This window comes from Ananas comosus, linkage group 1, assembly GCF_001540865.1.
Source record: "Ananas comosus cultivar F153 linkage group 1, ASM154086v1, whole genome shotgun sequence".
Taxonomy (NCBI): domain Eukaryota; kingdom Viridiplantae; phylum Streptophyta; class Magnoliopsida; order Poales; family Bromeliaceae; genus Ananas; species Ananas comosus.
Window position 1 is genome coordinate 905269 of NC_033621.1, and position 21851 is coordinate 927119.

Below are 21851 nucleotides of genomic sequence, written 5' to 3' on the forward strand. Positions count from 1 at the left end.
GACTTTTTTGCTGCTTGTTGCTTTGAGTACACATACAAATGTGACTAGGAAAACACACAAGGTTTTCAGAAGGCTTTCAAAGAGTATTTATTATTTCGTAAAGAAGTGTATGTTGAGAATTTTGTTTGAAATTACAAAAGAACAAATTGATTCAGACAAAATGATAAATAATCTACGGAACAGCATAAATTGAGGAATTGGTGTCGGAATTTTCACTTGCTGATAATAATGCCTGCTCGAGCTCCGGTCTTGTCAAAAGCCTTGTGGACGGCGGGTGCGATATATTAGAAAGATTGGTTGCCGCATTCGATTGGATCGGTCGAACTGAGAAGTGGCTCCCAAGAGTTTCGATCGTCCCCTCTATGAATGTGGACTTGGATGGCAAAATTTCCTTCATTCGGCATAAGAACTCTACATGGGACCTCGCCTGATAAAGAAAATGGGTAGATTAACACCAACACATGCAATTTACACTTATCTTCATCAAAGAACATCAGATTATCTCACAACTGCAACAAAAACAACTGCAATGAAGCACTTCAAAACTCCCCTTGTAGAAACAAGAAAATGAAGAATAACTGGAAAAAATATATATATACCGATCGATATTCTGGAGCTCGCATGGGCAGTTTTAGGTAATCCATGTTGCTCACATCATAATCCCATAGAAATGATGTGTGATGAACCCATCGATTTTTTGTTATCGATTGAGCATTTCCACCAAATTTCCTGCTGCCAAATGCATAGTCTGCAAAATGTTGTTTATTCAATAGCATCTGTTAGCAAACTTTTTTATAACAAATGTTCATGAATATTTGTTGAAAGTTCGTAACATAAGCAAATGGGGCTAACCGCAGATATCCCCCTGCATATATTGTGTTTTGTACTTTACCCTTCTTGGTAAGTCAAAACGTACAGATAATCCAAATTTTGTGAGAAAATCTTGCACTTTACTTCCCTATTAAAGGGGGTGAAGTGGTAAGATTTTTATAAATAGGGGAGTTATGGTCTATAGGTTTTCAATATTGAGGGTGTTTAAAGTGCAGACTGCAATATTTTAGAGCCAACTGCATCAACAAAAGCAGCTGAAGTAGATCTTTTGTTGCGTACCATTTTCTCGTAGGTGGAAGTCACCAAATTCACGAAGCACTTCACCATAAAATTGCCCGGTCCAAGACATGATAGGCCGAGGATATGGTTGCAACCCAGGAATATCATCTTTGTTGCAAATAAGTGTGACAAAAATTGTCCCATTATCAACAATAACGGTGCCTCCTCCACTAAACCTCCTTATTACAGGGATTTGATCACGAATTACAGAGTTTATATTGACGAGTTCGGAAGGCCTCCTGGTGTTAAAGTTACATACTGACAGTTGTAAGCCTATATTAGAAAATGAGAACAATATCTTAATAACATAAATTATGGGGGTCAAAATGACACGAAGTGCAACCAATGATGAAAAAAAAGGGATAAAGAGAGATGCATCCAAAAGTTACCCAGAAACACCCATGACTATAGTGGGTTGCTTTGTTCCATTATTGATAATGCACCAATTTTCTGAAGAGCTCCTGAGTAGCTTTTCCTCCAAATATAGTTGCTTTAAAATGCTAAATTCTTTCAATTTAATAAGATTCATCACGGGCCGAATAACGCCTCTAGCTGGATACGAGACCATTCTGATAGTAGAGATTCAAAAGATATTTTTCTTTCCTTCTAAAACAGATGGTCAGTTTAATCTCACAACTTGCCTGAAAACCTGCTATTGTCTCGCTTTCATATTCTTCTGTTTTCCAAATTAAGAAGCCCTAAGGAAGTAAAAACAAATGGTGTTTCACATATGACAGATCTTACTGCAAGAGGAAACAGGACGCCGATAAGAAGAGTAGCAAGCAGATATTTCTACAGAAATTATCATATTCATCCTCAACTTACATAAAAAAAAACCTTTTAACGTACTTGCTCTATGCAGCAGGAGTATATTGATGTTTGCTGCGAAACTAATTTCTTAATATATACCATAGAGCTACATTTTTACATCAAAAGCACGAATATAATTGTAAATGGGCCTTCGCAGGTAGAAGAACGAAACAAGAGAAGAACGGGAGCACTAAGACTAGAATTTTTTTCTAAAAAAAAAAAAATCAATTAGCAAACTAGGGCTTCAAATGTCATTGTTCTTCTACAAGTTCTTCATCAAACAATGGATATCAACCTTTAAGACCAAGTATATTTTCAGTCCTAAAGATTCCGCTTCAACCGTCCGAATTCAGCTTTTCTGAACTCGAGTTTCGATCAAAACTTGCCTAAAGTAAGTGGAAACAACCAAAACTCCGCAAATGGCGGGACTTGAAACCTCAAAGCTTGCTTAGCTTTTGAAACGGCTTCTCTATGTAAGCACAAACAGCGCTTATGCAAAAATCGAAAAACTCGAGCCAAACAAGCAGAGCCAAACAGGCACTTAGTTTCATTGTTCTCGACCAAAAAAAAAAAAAAAAAAAATCGGTTTTAACCAAAATAATCAAAATTAATCTCAATAAAAGAGACTGGTTTTGCCCAAAATAGTTCCAGAATCCAGATTAATCTCTACGCTCTTCCTGCTCGGGAGGAAGTTAAAACAGCAACTTTTTTAAAAAATTAAAAACTGGTTCGCTTTAAAAACACATCTCCAGCATCAAATTGGCCGAATCAAAACAGCACCTTGTTAGGGTTTCGCGCAGGGGAGGCTCCCTCAAATCCACTACCGGATCGAATTACAACAACAATGCCAATAAAATCACATCCAAACCCCCCCCAAAAAAAAAAATCACAAAAATCCCGCTCGAGGATTAGCAAATCAAAAGCAGATTTTTACACCACAAACTTTAGGATTCAAAGAAAAAAAAAAAAACACCAATTAAAATTTTCCGATTGAGAAAACGAGGATTATCAGGGTTAAATTAAGCTCAAAAGTAGGGGAGGGGGATAGAGGAGCACCTGCGATCGACGTTTCTCCGACAGAGAGAGGAAGAGAAGGGTGGAGAAGTGGAGGTAGACTCACCTGAGACGGGTCGGATCGGGCAAAAATTTCGGGCCTGTTCGGTCCAAATTCATTCCGTCGGGTCGGATCCAAATTGACTGGGCTTAGCGGGTCGGGCCCAACTTTGCTCAGGCCTAGATGCAGGTGGGCTGAGGAGGCGTTGGGCCTTTAGGTGAAAATGTATGGAGAGCCCCTAGACTATTAGATGTTTTGAAAAAAGCGCCTCAACAATATCATGTATGTGCTTTTGTTTGACCCCTCTCAATTTTTAATTTTTTAAATTTGAATTACCGTACTTAATTAAAGTGAAAACATTGTTAAATTAAATGGCTTTACTAACTATTGGACACTAATTGTTATATTTTTATTTGTTAACAGATAATGGAAAATAAGAAATTTAATGGAAGTATAGTTGGATTTAGGGAATTTTTTAAATTTATTGAATTATAATTATTGAAATAAAGAAATTTAAAAGTTGGAGGGGTGTCAATAGCCCCTCAACTATGAAATATACTACTCAACTTCACTTTTTACTTATGATACTATTTAACTTTCAATTTTTCGTTTGAGTTGTTTCAGCTAGTTAAATTAGAGATTTTAGTAAAATTTAACAGCTCTATTAGCTATTAGTCATTAATACCTTTAGTTTTATTAATTAAATGTAATTAAAACTATTAAATTTAACGAAATCACGATGAATTTATTATATTTCTAATTTATCTAACTAAAATTATCCAATTTCACAAATTAAAAGTTGGGAAGGACTTTGCATGCTTGAACAACCTCTCTGCTCTAAGAAACAACATATAAGCATTTGCTGAACAAAATGTTTAGAGGTTTTTTTTTATATATTTTTATTGTGAGAAGATGAAATGAATTACTGTGCTTACACTTCCATTACAGTAATAAGTTTTTTTGGAGGATTTTAATAAGTATGCTGTTGTTATGTATTCGAATAGCTCTTCTAACATAGCATTTATGTAAACATGCTCAAAGTAATAATTAGTTTGATCTTTTTATTCATTAATTCTCATCGCATAAATTATATGTACAGCTCCAGAAAAAGGAAAAAGTTAGAAGATGTAGTGGAGGAAAATTCAGCATAAGCTGATCTCTAAGAACTTGAGAAACTCATTGAAATCAATCTTCCCATCTCTGTTTCTGTCATATGCTGCAATCATCTTCCTGCATGCATTCAAGTCCCTCCCTTCTCTGAAGCCCAGCTTCTGAAGAACTCTCTGCAGCTCCCATTCATCAATAAAACCATCCCTATTCTCATCAAACACACAAAAAGCCTCTTTTGCTTCCTCCAAACTGGGCTCCTCCTCCTCAAACAAACTACACATCTCACCAACCCCCATGCAATCATGTTGTACCTGGTCAGTTTCCTTGCTGAAACTGAATCCTATGGACTCCAAAATGATCCCCACATCTCCTCTCCTCAAACAGTGATCTTGTTCACTGTGAGTAGTTGTGTTCTTGGACTTTGGCTTGTCATCATAAACTACTGGTGAGCATAGACACAGCATGGAATAGGAGAGGGTAGAGGAGAGTGATCTGGGGAAGAGCTTGTGAAGTGTCCTGGTCAACAAGTTGAGTATGAGTTGAAGGAAGAAGAACCCGATCAGCTCCGGAAACGATCGGTCGCGAGAAGGGCTAGCTTTTGATGCCTTCTCCATTGCTGGTTCTTTAATTTCTACTTGTTTAGATAGATGGATGGTAGTAAGAGATTCTTCTGGAGGTGGTGTTGTAGTAGTTGGATGAAGAGGAGGTGGGGGAGGAGGAGGAGGTTAAATACAAGGATGTGGTGGCTGGTACAGAAGAGGAGGAGGAGGAAGGTGCCTGTGGTGCAATGAGGGAAAGTGATGGATATGGACTTAAAAAATTGCAGGAAAAAGAAATGTATTTGGAGTTTGAGGAGACTTGGTTGAGTCTAGGAAGGAGAAAGGCTACTGAGTCCTGTGGAAATTTCCTAGAAAGAGCTTTGGCGGCGGGCCTTTCTTTGCGTTCTGTTTAGCTAGAATTATTCGAAGAAGTACTAATAATTACATTTTTTGCTACAAAAACTCTCTCGACATATAACTAAAACGTTTTTTTTTCGTGTGTTTCTTTGGCTTTTGTAGAAACAGTATAAATTTATTTCAGAAGCTAAGCTAATTAAACATTTTATGTAGTCTAGTTGGTAATTAAGTACCAAAGCCAAGCTTAGACGCATAAATAGGAAAAAGAAACTCCTGAAATCTAGTAATTAAAGTAACATAATTCTTCATTCCATCAGGAAATATATATTTATGAAAATCCTTACTGTTCTTGACCCATAAGAATAAATAGTATATTAAATCCTTTGTTGTTTTTTTTTTTTTGAAGTTAAACCATAAATATTTTGAAACATTTTGAGATAGTCTTGAACTGATGTGATGACAAATCATTCCAAACCTTCATTGGAAAAATGTTGGAAAATTTGGTGTAAACTTGGCATCTTATCAACTAATGTGATGTGATGTTTAGTTCTCATGAAACTTCCTGCATGGAAGAGGGGTGGAAAATGATTCCAGAGAACCTGCTTTTGATTTCTGTGATGTGTTTTCAGTGGAAAAGTAACAGAACTGGTGCCAAATTTCCTGCCAATTTTTTTTTTAATTTTTTTGGGGAAAACTTCAAATACCACCCCGATAGTTTTTTACTTTTTATTTCAGTACCCTATAATTTAAAGTGTACCAATTTAGTATCTCGTGATTTCATTTTTTTCTTTTTATTATCCCATCCGGTAATTTTTTTTCATTAAATCAGTGACAAAATTAAAACTAAAAAATACTAAAGTGAATATTGGATAAACTTAACTTTTTTGTGTATAATTTAACTAAACATTAGCGAAGGAGCTGGCGAAAAGAAAAAAATAAAACCACAGGACACTAAATTGATATACTTTAAACCACAGAGTGTTAAAGTAAGAAAGTACGAAACTACAATAATAGTATTTGAAGTTTACCCTTTTATTTGCAGAGTTTGGAGCAGAGGACAAAATGTGAACTTCAGCCAATGAAACTTAAAAGTGACTTAAGAAGACAAATGGATGCATTCTTTGTCAACAAGGCCCCCTTTCCAACTTAATTTCCATTTTAGGGTGGTCCAGTGTGAGTAGTTGTGAAATGTTGTTTTCATGGAACCTACCAAAGGTTCCCATGTAGTTTCTCCTAATTGTGTTCCTATTAATACTGCACAGGAGTACATTGTTCACTTTGAAGACCATGACTATAGAGAGAGAGAGAGAGATTGTGTTTTAGTTTACTGCTAGAGAGATCCAAAAATAGAGTGTATATTTTACACTTTATTCATCAAAAATGTAAACAAACTTTTTTTGAAATTTTAGTATAGGAAAAAAAAAATTTAATTATGATAAAGCAGTAAAAGTAAACTAGACCAGCATAGACCAAAGTCTCTACTTTTCCACTAAGGTTGGACTCGACTCAGGTCGGAAACTAGACCGAGGAAGTGGACCAGGTAGTGGACCGGTCCAGCGAGCCGCGACCTTGCCCGAGCCGTGACGCTCCCGGTCCCGGTCCGGTTTGAACCGGTCCACCTCCTCCTCTCTCCTCCTCCTCCTCCTCTCCACATTAACCCTAGCGGTGGCGCCGTATCTCTTCCCCATGACCGCGATCGCACTGTCCCCTCCTCCTCAAATGTGTGAAATTGATCCGACCTTTTCTTCTTTTTCGTCGGAGGTGAGATTTTCCTCTTATTTTCGAGCTGGTTCGGAAAAAAAATCGTTCACTTTGTGCCTTTTACCTGCTTCTTATTGTTTGGGAACATGGGTTTCTCCTCGAATTGGCTCCTTATTGTTTATGGGGGCTAAGGTGATTGCAAATTGTAAAATCCAACGATCAACACAGCATTAGATGGAAAATATGAACTTTTTTCCAGTAAACTTAGGTAAAATGATGAAGATACAATAGCATTTGTGATTTTGGGAACTGTAAGTGTATAATTGAACTCAAGGTATCATTTTTGTGGGTATTGATACTTTGTTAAGATTGTGAGGCCCCAAATAAACAATAAAATGTATTTTAGAATCGCTAATTTTTAACTCTTATTGTTTGATCTGCTGTAAAGTGAGGTGCTTGAGGTGTCCTCTGTATGAAATTTACTGATAATTTTATTCTGCTTATTTAATTTGTGATGAACTAGGTTTTCTATTTTTACTTTTTGAGGAGTAATTCTATTAGGCGAAGTGTGAGGCCGCTATCTAATTACATGTTCTTGGCATCCTCTGCGTGAATTTTTGTCTTATTTCTCTTGATTTAAATTTAGAAGATTCCTTTGTCATGTTTTGTATTAAGTTTCCACATAACCTGCTTTGTGCAATACAAACAACCAGTAAATTATCTCATCTAATTAAGAAATGTAATAATTATATTTTTCCAGTTCCAGAAACTACTGGACAAACTAAGAAGAAAAATGTTTACTCTTAGCAGGTTTTCTATTTATACATTTCTTAAGCTAAGTCGAATCATAGAGTCTACCTGTGAGAATGATTTCCACTGGTTTTGATTAATTGATACCCTGTGAAGAATATGCCACGGTACGAACCAAACTCACACTTAGACATGGTTTACTAACATAGTTGTTGATTGAAGTGCATACTCCAACCCAAGTTTCAAATATTTCTACTTGTATCCTTCTTTTATTACAACAAAGATGGTAAGGGATGATAACAAGTGAACTATATCAGCCACATTGTGTTCAAACGACTACATTTATCGATGTTCTTTAAAGGAGAACTAGATCCTTTGTTATTTATATAGAGTATCCATACTTCTAATCTCTGTCGGAACCGATTGGAAGGAAGCTACTTTGGTTTAGGAGCTGGTGGTGGAGTACCGAAGAGAGCTCCATTCTTCAAGTTGGTATTCGCCCCCGGCTCCTTGTAGTCCATCTCTATCTCCACCACTTCTCTTTTCGCCAATGAACCCTCCTAACATATCCAATCAATAAATTTAGAAAAAAGGAAAAAAAAAAAAAACTCACTTGATGAAATCCAGTAAGTATAAAAAGAACCAAGATATGTGGAGAAAACCAACATCAGTTACTGAAATGCGGTCAATCTCATGTTGTTTCAGATTCTGAATCCTTGTTCCATATCCTGCATTACAAAGAGTAAACATGGCTAGGTGATGTAACAGAAACTCGGGAAGGGCGACGGCGGACGAGAAATCGAAATGAGCACCTTGTGAAGCCGAGTGAGAGAGGACGATGGCGGAGAGGAGAAGGAGAGCGAGGAAGCGAGACGGAGCCATTCTGAAATCTCGTAAGTCGAAACCCGAACTCTAATGTCTTTAATTCCTCCTTGCGTGTTATGCGGGCGCTGGGTAAAGTTACCTTGGTTTAAATGAGATGAAGATATTCATGTAACTTGCCGAATTTCTCAGAACTTCATTCAAATTAAGCTATATTCATGAAATTTTTATCGACATCTCTAGGTTTCGGCTGTGAGTATATTGCTTATTAATGTGTTTAGGGATTTGCATGCTGTGATAGCAATGCTCTCTCTATGGCTTTTGGTGAATTTAGTTGGGGAAGGTGGGTAGTGAACTGGAAATGTGTGGGGGACAACCTTATCCATTCAATGCTTCTCTAGAATTCACGAGCACAGATTTCTAGAAGATAGGTTCACCCAGTATCTCCTTTTGTGAATCTTAAAGCAGAAAAAGATGACTAGAAATGCCCAGAAAATACTAAGCTGAGCATCCTGTTAGTTATTTTTATTCTCCGTCCGAGACACTACTCTGACAATTCTCGCCGAAAGTTTAATATCGAGAGAGATTCATTGAATCTGATCACTTTGACAAATTTTGTCTTTTCATATCAAAAGTGGCACCGTTAATCTTGCCGTATAACTAGGAAAGATTGGTAGGAAGTTGCTGGATGATCTCTATGAGGAGAACTAGTAAAACTTTGTTTTCGAGTAATGATGATCAAATAGTGGTATTTTGTTGATTATTATTACTCCAAACTAGAAGACAAAACATTTTTCGTATGATTATTCTTTATGATTGCTAAACTCTTCCCAAGTAGCTGAGAATTTTCTAGGAAATATATTCATCCTATAATATCTTTCCCTGAGGCTATCTTTTGTGCCTTTTGAACAGCCACATTTAATATATAGAAACCTTCAAACACAATTACAGTAAAAAATTTCATTAGCAAAATCCTTAAGCAACACATGTTCTTATAGTATCACCACTATCTTGCACTGTACGGTCGATTTGTATTAGATTACTGATCAAGAGGTCGGAGTTTCAATTCCCCATTTGAAATTGCATATAAATAAGATCCCTAAAAAAATAAAATAAATAAAATAAAAATAAGTTAGTAGGATATGCTTCTCATGTGACACGTGTAAGCTTATTTATTGTGTCTAAACTCTTTTCTCTACACTTCATGAGTGTGTTTAATAAAAGCTTTACACGGTGATTGGAGTTTGGTGGTTACAAGCCATCTTTTTTCTCTCCACTCATCTAAAGAAATTTCTCAAAGCAAATCCTAAACTTACAAGAATTAACAATTTGGCACTTATCGAATTGAAATTTTACTTCAAATTTTGATAGCTTTTGAATTTTAAGCAGTTGCAAGAAATGTTCTAAACTTCCTTTTGCAAAACCAAGGAATTTCCATCAATTATCACAAAATTGACAAATAAAATTAAGTTTGGCCCCTATATGTGGCCGAGAGTTGAAAAAAAACCGAAAACTTTAAAAGTAAACTTTTCAATTTGAAGTTTCTATTTCTATTTTTTTGAACTGTTTGATTTAAATTGATCCTCTAAATATACTTGAGCACCATGTAGCTTCTCCCACTATGCTAAAATCTATCCCTTTTTTTAATTTTGGCTTTTAGGGGAAGTGCTTTAACACGTGGCCAAAGTGGCGTGCTTCTGGAGGTTGAGTGTCCCACAATCCCCAAAAAAAAAAGAAAAAAGAAAATTGTTTCTACCCAATGAATCGTTGACAAAGATTGGGAACAAATGCTAAAGGGTCAACCGACGTTGACCCCTGTCATTGAGCAACAACATTAAAAAAAAAGGAAACAAAATGATAGGATAGGAACGTGTGGGTGTTGCAGTACCACGAAATGGTGGAGTGTGTTTATTTCCTTGTGAAAAGTTTAAAGCATTTATAGAAAATATTAAAGTAATTGCACAAAAGGTTCTTCTTTTTTTTAGTAGAAACTAGATTTCTCAAAAAGCATCTTTGTGTTTTGAAGTTTAGATTTTGAAATTGCTTTAGCAATAGTAAGAAGATGGTAGCTGGTACAAAAGTTTAAATTTCTTTTATTGATTTAGGAAGCTAAACTAAGATTCTTACTCCAACATTTTAAGCTTTGATTTCAATTTTTTGTTTCTTTTCTCTGTTGTACTCAAAAAACTATTTGATGAGTTTATATTTACTTTGGAGAAAAATAATTGAGTTGATTTTAATGAAACAAGAAGCATCTACAGAAGCTTCAGCTAGATCAAAAATAGTTCTGTTAAGGGTACTTGCATAGCGTAAGAAGCAAAAATTCAACTAACATAAGTTTAGTGAGATATATGAGATAACAATAGGACAAGGAGTACTTTAATTAAGTACAAGACAACATTAAGGTAATACATCAAGGAATGCTTGTGGTACAGAATCTAACTGATTTAGCAAAAGCTCCTTGAGAAATCTATAGCCACATGCTTTTCTCTTTTTTGCTGATTCTTTATCTGATGCAGAATAACCTGTAAGAATACATTCATTGGTTGCTTCATCTTTCCCTTTGCTTTTGTATCAAAATCACAAATATAAAAAAGCCACTTTTCCACCCTATTAGCTTTGGTGGACCAAAATTAGTTGTTTTCATTAAATTAAACTTAGTAACATTAGATAATTGGTGGGTTCTTTTGCACCAAATAATCAAATTTTAGTTGGTCAAAGGCAAGTGGGTCTATTGAAATGTGAACTGCTTAACCCCCTTTTCAATTCTTTTGCAACATATCTCCTTCATATTCTTCTTTCCACCACATTATAAGAGCCAATTAGAAGGTGTGTTTGAAAAAAGAAAGATGCTTGGCTCTTTGTGGACAAAAATTCATGCCAATCCTCAAAGAGTCAGAGGTGGCCCTCTAGTGGTCTCTCTCTTTAATTCCTTGTCTTATCTCCACCTTTTCCCACAATATATTTTTTCATGTTAAAATTATCTCTGCCTTATATTCCAAAGTGATGGATTCTGAACTGTACCTTTCTATTGATAATTATTTATTCTGTTAATATAAATTTTACCTTCTATAGTTGGCACTCACTGTTGATCTTTGTATATCAAGGATATTAGTGTGACCTTTCCATTTTATACACTGTGATTGATGAAGATAACAAGCCTGAAGAAGATGCAGAAGAATGAAGAAGAAGAAGAAGAGTCTAAGAACAAAGGTACAAAGAAGTCAAAAATAAATCCTCTACAGCTACATAAGCAAATTTATTTATATATACAACAGCAAATCTCTCTCTCGTTTTTATCCTTCCCACTCTTTTCTCACTCAGTAGCTATTTACATTTACAAAATACAACACAACCATCATAAACAGCATAGTCAAATCCTCATCTAATTTACAAAATTTTTCAATATTCTCTACTTTGGTATGTATACATATGGAGTTAAAAAGCTTAACTAAGAGCTTTCATGGAAGTTGACAGACCGCGAAAAAGCCGCGGGGTTAGCGTGCAGAAGCTGCAAATTCTCCGCAGAATAATCCTTAGCATCAACTTTAGTCTGGAATGCGTTGAAGACCGAGCCCCGCTCACCGTTCTTTATGCCGATCATCGCCCAGATAGAACTCTTCGCGGCCTCATCGAGATCGTCGATCCTAAGCGTCTTGGGAACCCACACACATTTTTCCTGCGGGGCTGCGTTGCGGTTTCCTGCTTTGTTTGTGTTGTCTTCTTTGATCCCATTTCCATCCCTCGAATGCTTGCCTAAGGTTGGAGAGTTAGTATTAACCGCAAAATTTGATGCCCATGGAATTGTCCAATTAGCAGGCATGGTGCAACCCCAGTAAGGTGCAGGGTACAATGGTATAGCAAAGCTCTGAGCATAGAAAGGATTATAGGCCCAAGCAGTACCATTCAAACATGGGCTGGGGAACTGATTACCAATCCCTTGACATTTTTCAGCAGTCTTCTCTTTCGAATTAATCCTTCTCTCCTCCTCCGAATTCCGTTCAATCACGGAAGACCCACTTGATTTCTCTGCGCCATTTTCCGGCACTATCACTCCGTTTCGAGTACGGTCCTTCATTGTTTGATCTCCGACACTAAGCACGGAAGCCATTGGTTTGGAGAGAGGGGCATCCGGACCGAAGCTTAGTACGGTACAGCTATTGTTAGCACCAACTACTCGAAGAGAGGGACTTGGCACGGTTAAGTTCCGATAATGGGAACTGGAGTTCTTGTTCTTTCGCCGACCGGCTCCAACCGGCACGTTTCTCATGGAACCGCCGGCCGTCCAGTATCTCTGGCACTTCTTGCAGAAGTGGCGTGGTTGGTTGACGTTGTAGTTGTTGAAGTAGCAGAACTTTGTGTCCATGCTGCTGCATCTGGGGCAAGGGAGGATCTTGTCGGGCTTTTTCAGGGTTTTCTCCTTCGGTTCGCTCGATGATGTATTGCTCGACTTCTGTTCGGGCTGTGAGCTACTCTCCGTAGCCGCATCAGGAGGAGATGGTTTCGAGGAATCCGTTGGCGTAGGCGGCAAAGGAGGAGGCTCAGGCTTTCCTTCTGAATTTGCCAACTCTTGGTCTTGGTTTTCGGTGTTAGGAGGAGCTTCATTCTCTTGGAGGTCCTGAAACTAAGAAGAACATCTTTTGTAAGAGAAAGAGAAAGAGAAAGATCACTGATAATACTCCACGGCTAATAATCTTCAGGATAAATTCCTGCCTAAATTACAAACAATGAAGCCGCGGAAATCCACAACAGAACACAAATTATTTAAAGTCATGTTTGTGGTTTCACGTTTCAGCTCTATTACTGATCTCAGCCAAAAGGAGGAAAATTTAAAAAAAGAAAAAGAAAAATTGAATGCTTACATTACTGAAATAAAAAACAGGGAAAACTACAACAGATTGTTACATTCTATCGCAGCGAAATTATTCAATCCCTATAAGAACTTAATTTTATGAGTCGTGACTAATTCTCCACCTGCTCTAATCTTCTTCTTTTTCTTCTACAAAGTAATGTTTTTTTTTTTGTTTCCTTCAATCCCCAGTTCAATCAGTTTCCTGCTGTAAAAGCTCATAACCACTGTCCTTCAAAAGCAATCATGGAGATCCAACTCAAAATTACAGTTCAATTAATTAAAGCCAAATGATATATTTGCGAAAAGACCAAATTTTTCCTCTTCAAAATGAGTATACTACAGATCCCCACAAACCCCACCAAATCACTAAAAACAATTATCAGAACACCAAATCCAACCAAACCATGTCTCCCCCAAAACACTACGAAATCCGTTGCGTCACTAATCTACTCCGATTTCTAATTAAAAAGACACATTAAATTCGAAGCAACAATCAACGAAGATCCCATCTCTTCGTGCTAACTCAAGTACCCAACAAAGCCAAATTACATTTATAATCGACCTAACGACCCACAAAAAAACAAAAAAAGAGAAAAAACCACTTTTTTCTCATCAAAGGAGTGCCCCAAGTTTCCAAAAACTTTTATCAGCACATCAAAACAACTAAAAACTCAATAGCTTTACAATTCGAACTCAAATCATAAAAATCCAATCTTTTCCCACAGTAATCGAACCTTTTCCTCTTCTCGGCCACCGTCCCCGCCACAATCGGTGATCGGAGGATGCTCCCCAGTAGGTTGCAGCGGAATCGTTTTCCCAAAGAGCTTGATCGCCGAATCCCTACTCTCGGACATCTCTCTCTCTCTCTCTCCTTCTCTAGCGCTCTCGCTCGAGTTATCTAGGGTTTTAGAGAGAGAAAAGGGAAGGGGGGGAGAAAGAAAGAGAGAGAGAGAGAGAGGAGGAGTGCCACGTCAGCAGGGGAGAGGGATTCTGAGCCACAAGTTTGCTTTGTGGCCTCGGGGGGTCGTTATTTGATTCTGGTCGGCTTTTTACGTCCTGCGTAAAAAAGATTTAGAAGGACCCGAAAATGTGACTCACAAAATGGACTCAAAAGTGGATTGAGATTATTGTATATTTATTTATTATTTATATGAATTGAGCTCACCAAGCTATTGATGCTTGTAAATTCTTAATACTTGGATTAAGAATTTGTGCGATTAGAATGGTAGTGGCTCTTTAGAGTTTTGCGGGTAGTTAGTTGAATAGTATGATCTAATGGGTGAAAATGATCAAAGGAATAGATTTAACGGTGAAAAATTATAAGTATAAGTGCTTAGTGCTTTTAAAAGCACCATAGCCGAATTCTATTTATATATAGTAAAAAAAAAAAGCCTTTATTGTGACACACACATATATATATATATATATATATATATATATATATATATATATATAGAGAGAGAGAGAGAGAGAGAGAGAGAGAGAGAGAGAGAGAGAGAGAGTTTTGCTAGAATACTATCGGTAGTAAACAGCTCGATTTACTACTGATTTATTTTCGATGATAAAACTTTCAAATTGATGATCGGCACCGTTAAACATGATCTAAACTATTTAAACTATCTGGAAATCAAATTTCACACATTTTCGATATTGTTCTCTTGCCCATCAAGTGAACAGAAAAATAAATGGCTGGAAATGAATACCTTTCAAAAAGTGATGATACAATTTTTATATTTGAGACCTAGAATCTAGATCTTATTTTAAATAGTTTAAAGAATTTTTTAACAAAAATTTAGTTGATTTGAACTCTTCTATACCGTTAAATGAGAAAACGCACCATATCGGCCATTAAAATTATAGATTTTGTGACCCTTTGATCGTTCAGTTAGTGATGCCAAAAAATCATGAAATTTGATTTCTAGATAATTTAAATGGTCTAGATCATGTTCAACGATGCCGATCGTCGATTTGGAAGCTCTATCATCAAAAATAAATCGGTAGTAAACCGAACAGTTTACTACCGATAGTAGCCCAGTCAAACTATATATATATATATATATATATATATATATAAAATCAGGAGTAGCATAATAATATCCAATTAAAATGGTGTTTTGAAATAATTTTGTTCTTTTACTTATATGCGATATGAATATCTAATTATAATAGAGAAGATTTCAATTTTATTATTTTTTAATCGATATTTTATTTATTTATTTATTTATTTTACTTTGTGGTATGATTGTTATGTTAGCTGTCAGCTGTTCAGTAGTAAAATTTTATTTGTCGAGAAATAAATAAATTTAATAATTTTTTAAAAATTTAATTTGTTAAAATTACTTAAATTATAAAAAAAAAAAAATATTAGAGATCTGTTTCAGAATGGGTTAGGCCAGTTAGGGAGATATTTTTCATTCATGTATTTTTAACCTATCTATCTGGGATGTGGTGATCTGGGTTTGGATTTGGGTGTTTTTTTTTATTCTGGGTTGGTTTAGATGGTGGGTATCTCAAGCTTTTGCCAGGTGGAAAGGAAGGGGGCAGAGAAAAGGAGGTCTCTTTTGAGACCTACTCCTAGTCAGTATCCTCCAATAGCTGCTCAACGCCTGCTCTTAAATAATATAACTTTTAGGAACCAATCATTTGAATTTTTTTTGCTTTTTCCTATAAGAAGAATTCGGAACATGAGTAAAAAATAGACCGAGTTTTGCAGTTTTTAGTAACTTAATTTTGAGTGAGGAGTAGAATCTGTCGGGTCGTTGGCGTTATCCATTAATTTCAAACTCGAGCTGTTAGAAATACGCAATCAATTTCACTTAAAGCTTATAGATACAGCGCTCACTGGTCACGATTGTGACTCGGCCGAACCAACCTCACGCCACATCGAATATGAATAGGCCCAACCGAGCCTCATGCCATTTCGAACGTGACTCGGCCCACTTGACCTCCCGCTACAGGGCAGGATGCTGACCCATTTAAGCCAACAGAATCAGCAATTTTTTTACGAATTTTTTATTTTTATTTGTCTTTTTTGTCTTGGTTAGCTTCAATATTTTTTTGAGGCCGCGTTGCCTTGAACCCTGTAGCAAAATTCATTTGCTAAATGAATGAAAATGGTAGTGTGCTACCATTTTCTCAGTATTTTTTTTTTTGAAACATTTTTTTGAAAAAAGATAGGTACTCTTTGGACCTCAAAATAGGGAACCTAATGATAATTATGAACTTTTTTTTGTATAATTAAAAGTTATATATATAAAAATTTAATTTTTATTCTAATGTAAAAGAATAGAATATTTCAGCTATTTATCTTATTAGGACAACAATGCTAGAAGACCAAAATAAGTTATTTTATTATGGACATTTGACCAAATTTCTAATTTTCAATTACAATAAAAAATTCTCATAATGAATATAATATTACTAGATAGTTTAGTCCAACTTCTGATCAGAAAAAAGTTAAGATCTAAGTTGACATCATATTTACTATTTTATTTATTTAAAATAAAATTTTACATAAAAAAGTCTATACATGGGTAGTGAATTATTTACCATCTTATCCAAAATATTTTATTCAAAAATAAAAAAAAATAAAATTTTAAAATAATTTTTTCTTCCTCCTAATTTTTTTAAAAAAATATTATCATTTATTACTTACATTGTCCCTAACGAAAATAAAGTCTTTTTGCAAGTTTACTAAGTTATACAAAATTTATTAATGTTTAAAAATAAAAAAAAAAGCAATGATGTGTTACAGGTTTTTTTTTTTTTATCAGTTAATATTATATCATTTATACTTTCCTTTAATCTTTTTGATGTATAGGTGCTGAATCAAAAAATATAGGTGAGAAATTTGAAGATTACAAAAATTTGGGTCACACCTACACGACTTTATCTATAAATTTTTCACTTTTCGAGAGCGAAATTAATAAAAATTATTATTAAATTTTCACTTTTTGAGAGCCAAATTAATAAAAATTATTTTTTTTGGATGTTGCGCATGCACTTTTTGGGTAGCGATCAAATGAAATAATTTCTTTTGTTGTGTTTTTAAAATCAGAGTAAATAAATTATTTTCTTTTCTTTTCTTAATAGTCAAAAATTAAAATTTGCATCATGATCAGATTGGGGTGGCTAGCAAATAACATACGTACACGTGTTATGAATTGTGGGCAATGTAATAGTTTATTTCATGGGGTCGTGATAGGAGGTTTTTTTTTTATTACGAATTAATTAATTTTTTAAAATTTTGATTTTTTTGCTTGACACGTGTCCTTGACAAAATCATACGATTTTGACGTACGTTGCTTTCGCTGGCACGTGTGGTGATCTTGTCCCATCGTTTGATCCGTCCGCGAATACGTATAGGAGTTAGCAACGTGTACATAACTGTTTCCTTTTTCTATTTTTTGTTTAAATTAAGTTCATTATTATAACTCTCTCTTTTTGGTTAATTATGTACCATTTTTTATTTTTCTATAAAGTTCAGTTTTTTATTTTTATATATTTAAAAATAATTCTAATATTTTTAAATATATTTTTTACTGTTAGAATTCGTTAAAAAAATATAGTTAATAATAAGTAAAATATTTAACCTTGATTAGTAAATGAGTTAAATTGATCTTTTTATTCTTTTTATATTATTGGGTAAAATATTTTTTTGGGAGGACATTTCTGTGTAATTCTAAAAGTTAGGACTTTAGAGGAATATATTTATAAGGGTAAAAATATCATTTCATTCAGTTTATTTTTCAAGGTTGCATTCTCACACTCATTCCTTCCTTTTTGTTTCATTCATCCACTATTAAAAAATAAATAGTGTTTTAACGATAACAAACCAGTAGGACAAATATAAATATTACCGATTTTTACAAGAATAATATAAAAAAGTTGAACTTTATAGAAATATATTTGTAATTCACTATATTTACAGAAAGCTTTATCCAATTAATCCCTATTTTTTTAAAAATGCTGCGCATTCAGAAAATTCGGTTTTGGAGCTTCTACAATACTCTTCGTATTGTAGAGAGAAATTAATGACTAGCTAATGGGATTTTGATGTGCATTTAGAAACCATATCTTAGAAACTGTCCCTAAAACCTGTATATGTTAAATCCTATAAGGGCCTAAGGCTAGGCTCGAACTCTAAATTTTCATACAAATGATATGATGAGATTGCGTTCCTTCCTATTCCCTATAAGGCTGTAATAAATATAACAACATCATTATCTACTAATTTAGGCGTTTTAGAGAATAACGGTTATTTTATACTATTTAATATGATCTCAAAGTAAATTTGAGTCACGTTAGATTCTTGTTGGATCGTTGGCGCTAACCATTATTCCAAAGTTCGAGTTGTTAGAAATGCACAATCAATTCATTTAAAACATATAAATACAGTGTCCACAGGTCTCGATTGTGAGCCTCACACTACTTCGTATATAACTTAGTTCAAACCGAGTCTCACGCCATTTCGAACATGACTGAGCTCAACCCTGCCTCCTACTATAGAACAAGACGCTAATCTATCTAAGCAAACATGTTGATATAAATTAGTTTTTTTTTCATTTAATTCAAATCTATGTCATGAGTCTATCAAAAAAGTGTCGAACCCAGACATGAGAGATTGTGTTAAATATAAAAATATCATTCTCTATTAGCTTAAGCTTTCGAAGAGCAACGATTGTTTTATATTAGGGAAAACTTTAAAAACCCTTCCTGTGGTTTCGTAGTTTCTCACTTTGCCCCCTGTGGTTTAAAATGTATCAATTTGCCCCCTTGTGGTTTCTTTTTTTTTCTTTTTCTTATCAATTTCATTTTTTTTTTATAATTCAGTGATAAAGTTAATTTAAAGGGTACTAAAGTGAATATTTGATAAATCTAGATGGGTATCTGAAGTTTTTTTTGTATATAATTTAATAAAATATTAACGAAAAAGTTATCGAAAAGATAAAAACGAAACCACAGGGGGGGAAATTTGATACATTTTAAACCACAAGCGGTCAAAGTGAGAAACTATGAAACCACAGGGGGGTTTTTTGAAGTTTTCCCTTTATATTATTTTACAAAAAGTTTGTTCCTTTCGTTATCTTCTTACACTATTATCAATTACCCTTTGCTTGAAGCAATTTAGCTCTCCTCTTTCTTGCCACATCCTAAGTTAATTAGTTAAAGTTTTTTGTTTTGTTTTTTTTCTTTCTTTCTTCTGAGAGATAGTAACATGCTACCCGTTTCATTTATTTCATTTCAGAAATAAACTTAGCTGGAAATGTGAATCAACTAGGATTCAAATTTGGGACATCGGATACCAACCATCAAGTCCTTTGTCACTTACGCTAGGGACGATCGGTTAAGTTAGTTAAAGTTAATTGTAATCTCCTCCCTACTTCCAAAGATCCACTTAATTGGTCTCCAAAGGCCCCCATAACATTTCTTGATTTGAATTAAAAAAACAAAGGACCTAATATCTAATGATCCACGGGCTTAGATCCAATTTGGTTTATTTTACGCGCAAGTTTTTCCATGTCTTCCTCTAGGTTAGATAAGGATTCAAGATCCTTTTTTTCAAAAAAAAAAAAAAATTCTATCTACTCTTTGAGCCTCTGTCTCCTAACTTTGTTATTGTGTGACTGACTGTCCTTAGAGCAAGTGATAAAAAGTTTGGTAGTTGGTATCTAAGGTTCCAAGTTCGAATGCTAGTTGATTCATATTTCTAGCTAAGTTTATTTCTAAGTAAAGTAAACCAAACGAGTAGCGTGCTACCCATCTCTCCAAAAAAAAAAAAAAAACACGATTATTGTGTGATGGTTATTTTATTATTATTATTTTTTCACTTAAATAGAAAAATGTCTCGAATAAAATATCATATATAAGGTCCAAATTTTATTTGCCCCCACACACCCAACGAGAGCTGTCTCAAGACTCCTCCGCACAAGTGGCGTCCCTGCCCACCCCTCGAGTAGATTATTCGCTGTGACTGCTCCATTTTTTCCAAGCACAAACCAAATAAAAATTTACCCAATAAAAAATTTGACTTTTGAAGATATTCTGAGGCTCCAAATTTTCATCAACAAATAATCTCAAACTCCATCGATTGAAACGATATGCGCTGATTTGACAGTGAATCTGCAGATCGCATTCCAACGCCACGATAATTCGTCTGGCCTACAAGCAACCCTGCTGCCAGATGGTCAGATTCTTTTTCGTGATCTGCGCAGAATCTTCCGCCCACTTCCATCCACTATTCTGATACTTTGTTCCTTCCACACAACTTTGTCATAAATCTCTGAAAATAGAAGTTCAAGTTATTGACAAAACTCGAAACATAATTAAGTTCAATTTTTATTCTACCAAATGCGATCGACCACCGTAGAACTATCTCACACATCCCGAACTGAACCAGTACTGGAAAATAAAACAAATTTTTTTCAGAGAAATCAAACGAAATATGTACAAAAATATGTACAGTTCAAACTACACCAAAAAGAAATCAAAAGAATCTAAAAACAGAAAGGGAAGAGAAAAAAAAAAGAAGAAGAGGATAGATCACAACAATCCCTGAAAAAAGAAAGAAAAAAAGAAAAAAAGAAAAAAGAAAACCAATGTGTTCCAGGTCAATCATCTCCATCTCCTCTATACTCTTCTTGCTCCTCCCTCTCCGCTCTCCTCCCCACCGCAATTGTAAACCACACCTCCCTCCGCTCCCCCTCCCCACCTCCTTCGCCGCCGCCGCCGCCGCCGCCGCCGCCGCCCTTCTTCGCCTCGTCCCCTTCCTCCGCCGGCATCCGGTATCGGCACACGGGGCAGGACCCGTGCATCCCCAGCCACTTCTCTATGCACCCTCCGTGAAACCTATGCCCACACGGCATCTCCTTCACCGCCCCCCCCTCTGTTCCCAACCCATCCAAGCATATCGCGCACTCCTCTTCCTCCTCCTCCTCCTCCTCCTCCTCCTCCGCCCCCGAAACCCTAGCGAGCGCCCCGCGCCGCGTGCGCGTGGCGGAGACCCGTGCGCGATGTACCGGAGCGTGGCCTCGGGACCCGCGATGGCGACGGACGTCGGCGGCGGCGGCGGCGGGGCGGACGCGGTGGTCACCCTCGACCAGGTCCCGCGGTGGAGCGACGCCGACCAGCACGGCGGCGGCGGAGGCGGCGGCGATCCCTCGGCGGCGCTGTTCTCGAGNCCCCCCACTCCTCCTCCTCCTCCTCCTCCTCCTCCCATGGCGCGCCGGAGCTGATCCATGAACCCCCCCTCCTCCTCCTCCGCCATGGCGCTTCTCGAGCGATCGAGTGAGAGAGAAGAGTAGAGAGGGAGATGGGATTTGGTTCGAGAAATCGAGAGTAATAAGAGAGAAAGAAGAAGAGTCGGCGAAAGAGGGAGAATTATAAAAGGAGGCGACGATGGCATGTTGCGGAAGGTTCTGGAATGTGTAAGTTGGTCGATTTTGGATTTTCATATACATTTCAAAAAAAAATTACTAAACCTGAAATAAATAACTAACTGATAATAATCAAGTAATAATAAGAAGCTAAGCGTGTGAATCTAAGGCGGAGGAATTGCCACGTAGGATCCTATATCGACAAAGAGAATTTGATCTCGTGTAGTTTATAGTAAAATAAAATTATGATTGATTAATTAAAAATTTGGTTACTTAACAAAAAAAGAAAATTGAGGAGGATTTAGACGTGCGAGCAGCTGTTGACTCTTCCGGGTCGGGAACAGAAAGATATTTTTGAGGACTCGGCAGCC

At 36.0% G+C, this 21851-nt stretch overlaps 4 protein-coding genes and 1 long non-coding RNA gene across 7 annotated transcripts; 1 reads left to right on the forward strand and 4 right to left on the reverse strand.

Annotated features, from left to right (window-relative positions):
• On the reverse strand, positions 63–3050 carry LOC109721353 (putative lipoate-protein ligase A). 2 transcript variants are annotated; one of them, XM_020248923.1, is made up of 5 exons: positions 2977–3050; positions 1500–1808; positions 1111–1349; positions 600–748; positions 63–427 (listed from the first exon to the last, which is right to left on the reverse strand). In XM_020248923.1, exons 2-5 carry the CDS (start codon positions 1676–1678, stop codon positions 173–175), a joined length of 822 nt encoding a protein of 273 aa, XP_020104512.1. In that variant the 5' UTR covers positions 1679–1808; positions 2977–3050; the 3' UTR covers positions 63–172. The 2 variants fall into 2 exon arrangements, with proteins under 2 accessions (XP_020104512.1, XP_020104521.1); XM_020248932.1 differs by lacking the exon at positions 2977–3050 and adding an exon at positions 2701–2958.
• Positions 4013–4922, reverse strand: LOC109708701 (probable calcium-binding protein CML45). The gene has a single exon (XM_020230519.1). The coding sequence runs from the start codon at positions 4696–4698 to the stop codon at positions 4117–4119; it is 582 nt and encodes a 193-aa protein (XP_020086108.1). The 5' UTR covers positions 4699–4922; the 3' UTR covers positions 4013–4116.
• Positions 6321–8489, forward strand: LOC109722610. The gene is made up of 2 exons (XR_002219511.1): positions 6321–6741; positions 8137–8489. It is a non-coding gene; the product is annotated as an uncharacterized LOC109722610 (long non-coding RNA).
• LOC109722585 (cyclic dof factor 1-like) lies at positions 11468–14063 on the reverse strand. Of its 2 annotated transcripts, none has more exons than XM_020250682.1 (2): positions 13840–14063; positions 11468–12877 (listed from the first exon to the last, which is right to left on the reverse strand). In XM_020250682.1, the coding sequence occupies exons 1-2, from the start codon at positions 13957–13959 to the stop codon at positions 11705–11707; spliced, it is 1293 nt and encodes a 430-aa protein (XP_020106271.1). In that variant the 5' UTR covers positions 13960–14063; the 3' UTR covers positions 11468–11704. The 2 variants fall into 2 exon arrangements, with proteins under 2 accessions (XP_020106271.1, XP_020106276.1); XM_020250687.1 differs by having other exon boundaries at positions 11468–12871; positions 13840–14059.
• Positions 20505–21247, reverse strand: LOC109722600 (E3 ubiquitin-protein ligase RING1-like). Its single transcript, XM_020250698.1, has one exon. The coding sequence runs from the start codon at positions 20968–20970 to the stop codon at positions 20716–20718; it is 255 nt and encodes an 84-aa protein (XP_020106287.1). The 5' UTR covers positions 20971–21247; the 3' UTR covers positions 20505–20715.

Coding starts and splice junctions, on each gene's coding strand:
- LOC109721353 (XM_020248923.1), bottom strand. CDS start 1,678: ATGGTCTCGTATCCAGCTAGAGGCGTTATTCGGCCCGTGATGAATCTT. Junction 749..1,110: donor CTTCCACCTACGAGAAAATG/GTACGCAACAAA, acceptor AACATTTTGCAG/ACTATGCATTTGGCAGCAGG. Junction 428..599: donor GAGCTCCAGAATATCGATCG/GTATATATATAT, acceptor TTTCTTTATCAG/GCGAGGTCCCATGTAGAGTT.
- LOC109708701 (XM_020230519.1), bottom strand. CDS start 4,698: ATGGAGAAGGCATCAAAAGCTAGCCCTTCTCGCGACCGATCGTTTCCG.
- LOC109722585 (XM_020250682.1), bottom strand. CDS start 13,959: ATGTCCGAGAGTAGGGATTCGGCGATCAAGCTCTTTGGGAAAACGATT. Junction 12,878..13,839: donor GTGGCCGAGAAGAGGAAAAG/GTTCGATTACTG, acceptor TGTTCTTCTTAG/TTTCAGGACCTCCAAGAGAA.
- LOC109722600 (XM_020250698.1), bottom strand. CDS start 20,970: ATGCCGTGTGGGCATAGGTTTCACGGAGGGTGCATAGAGAAGTGGCTG.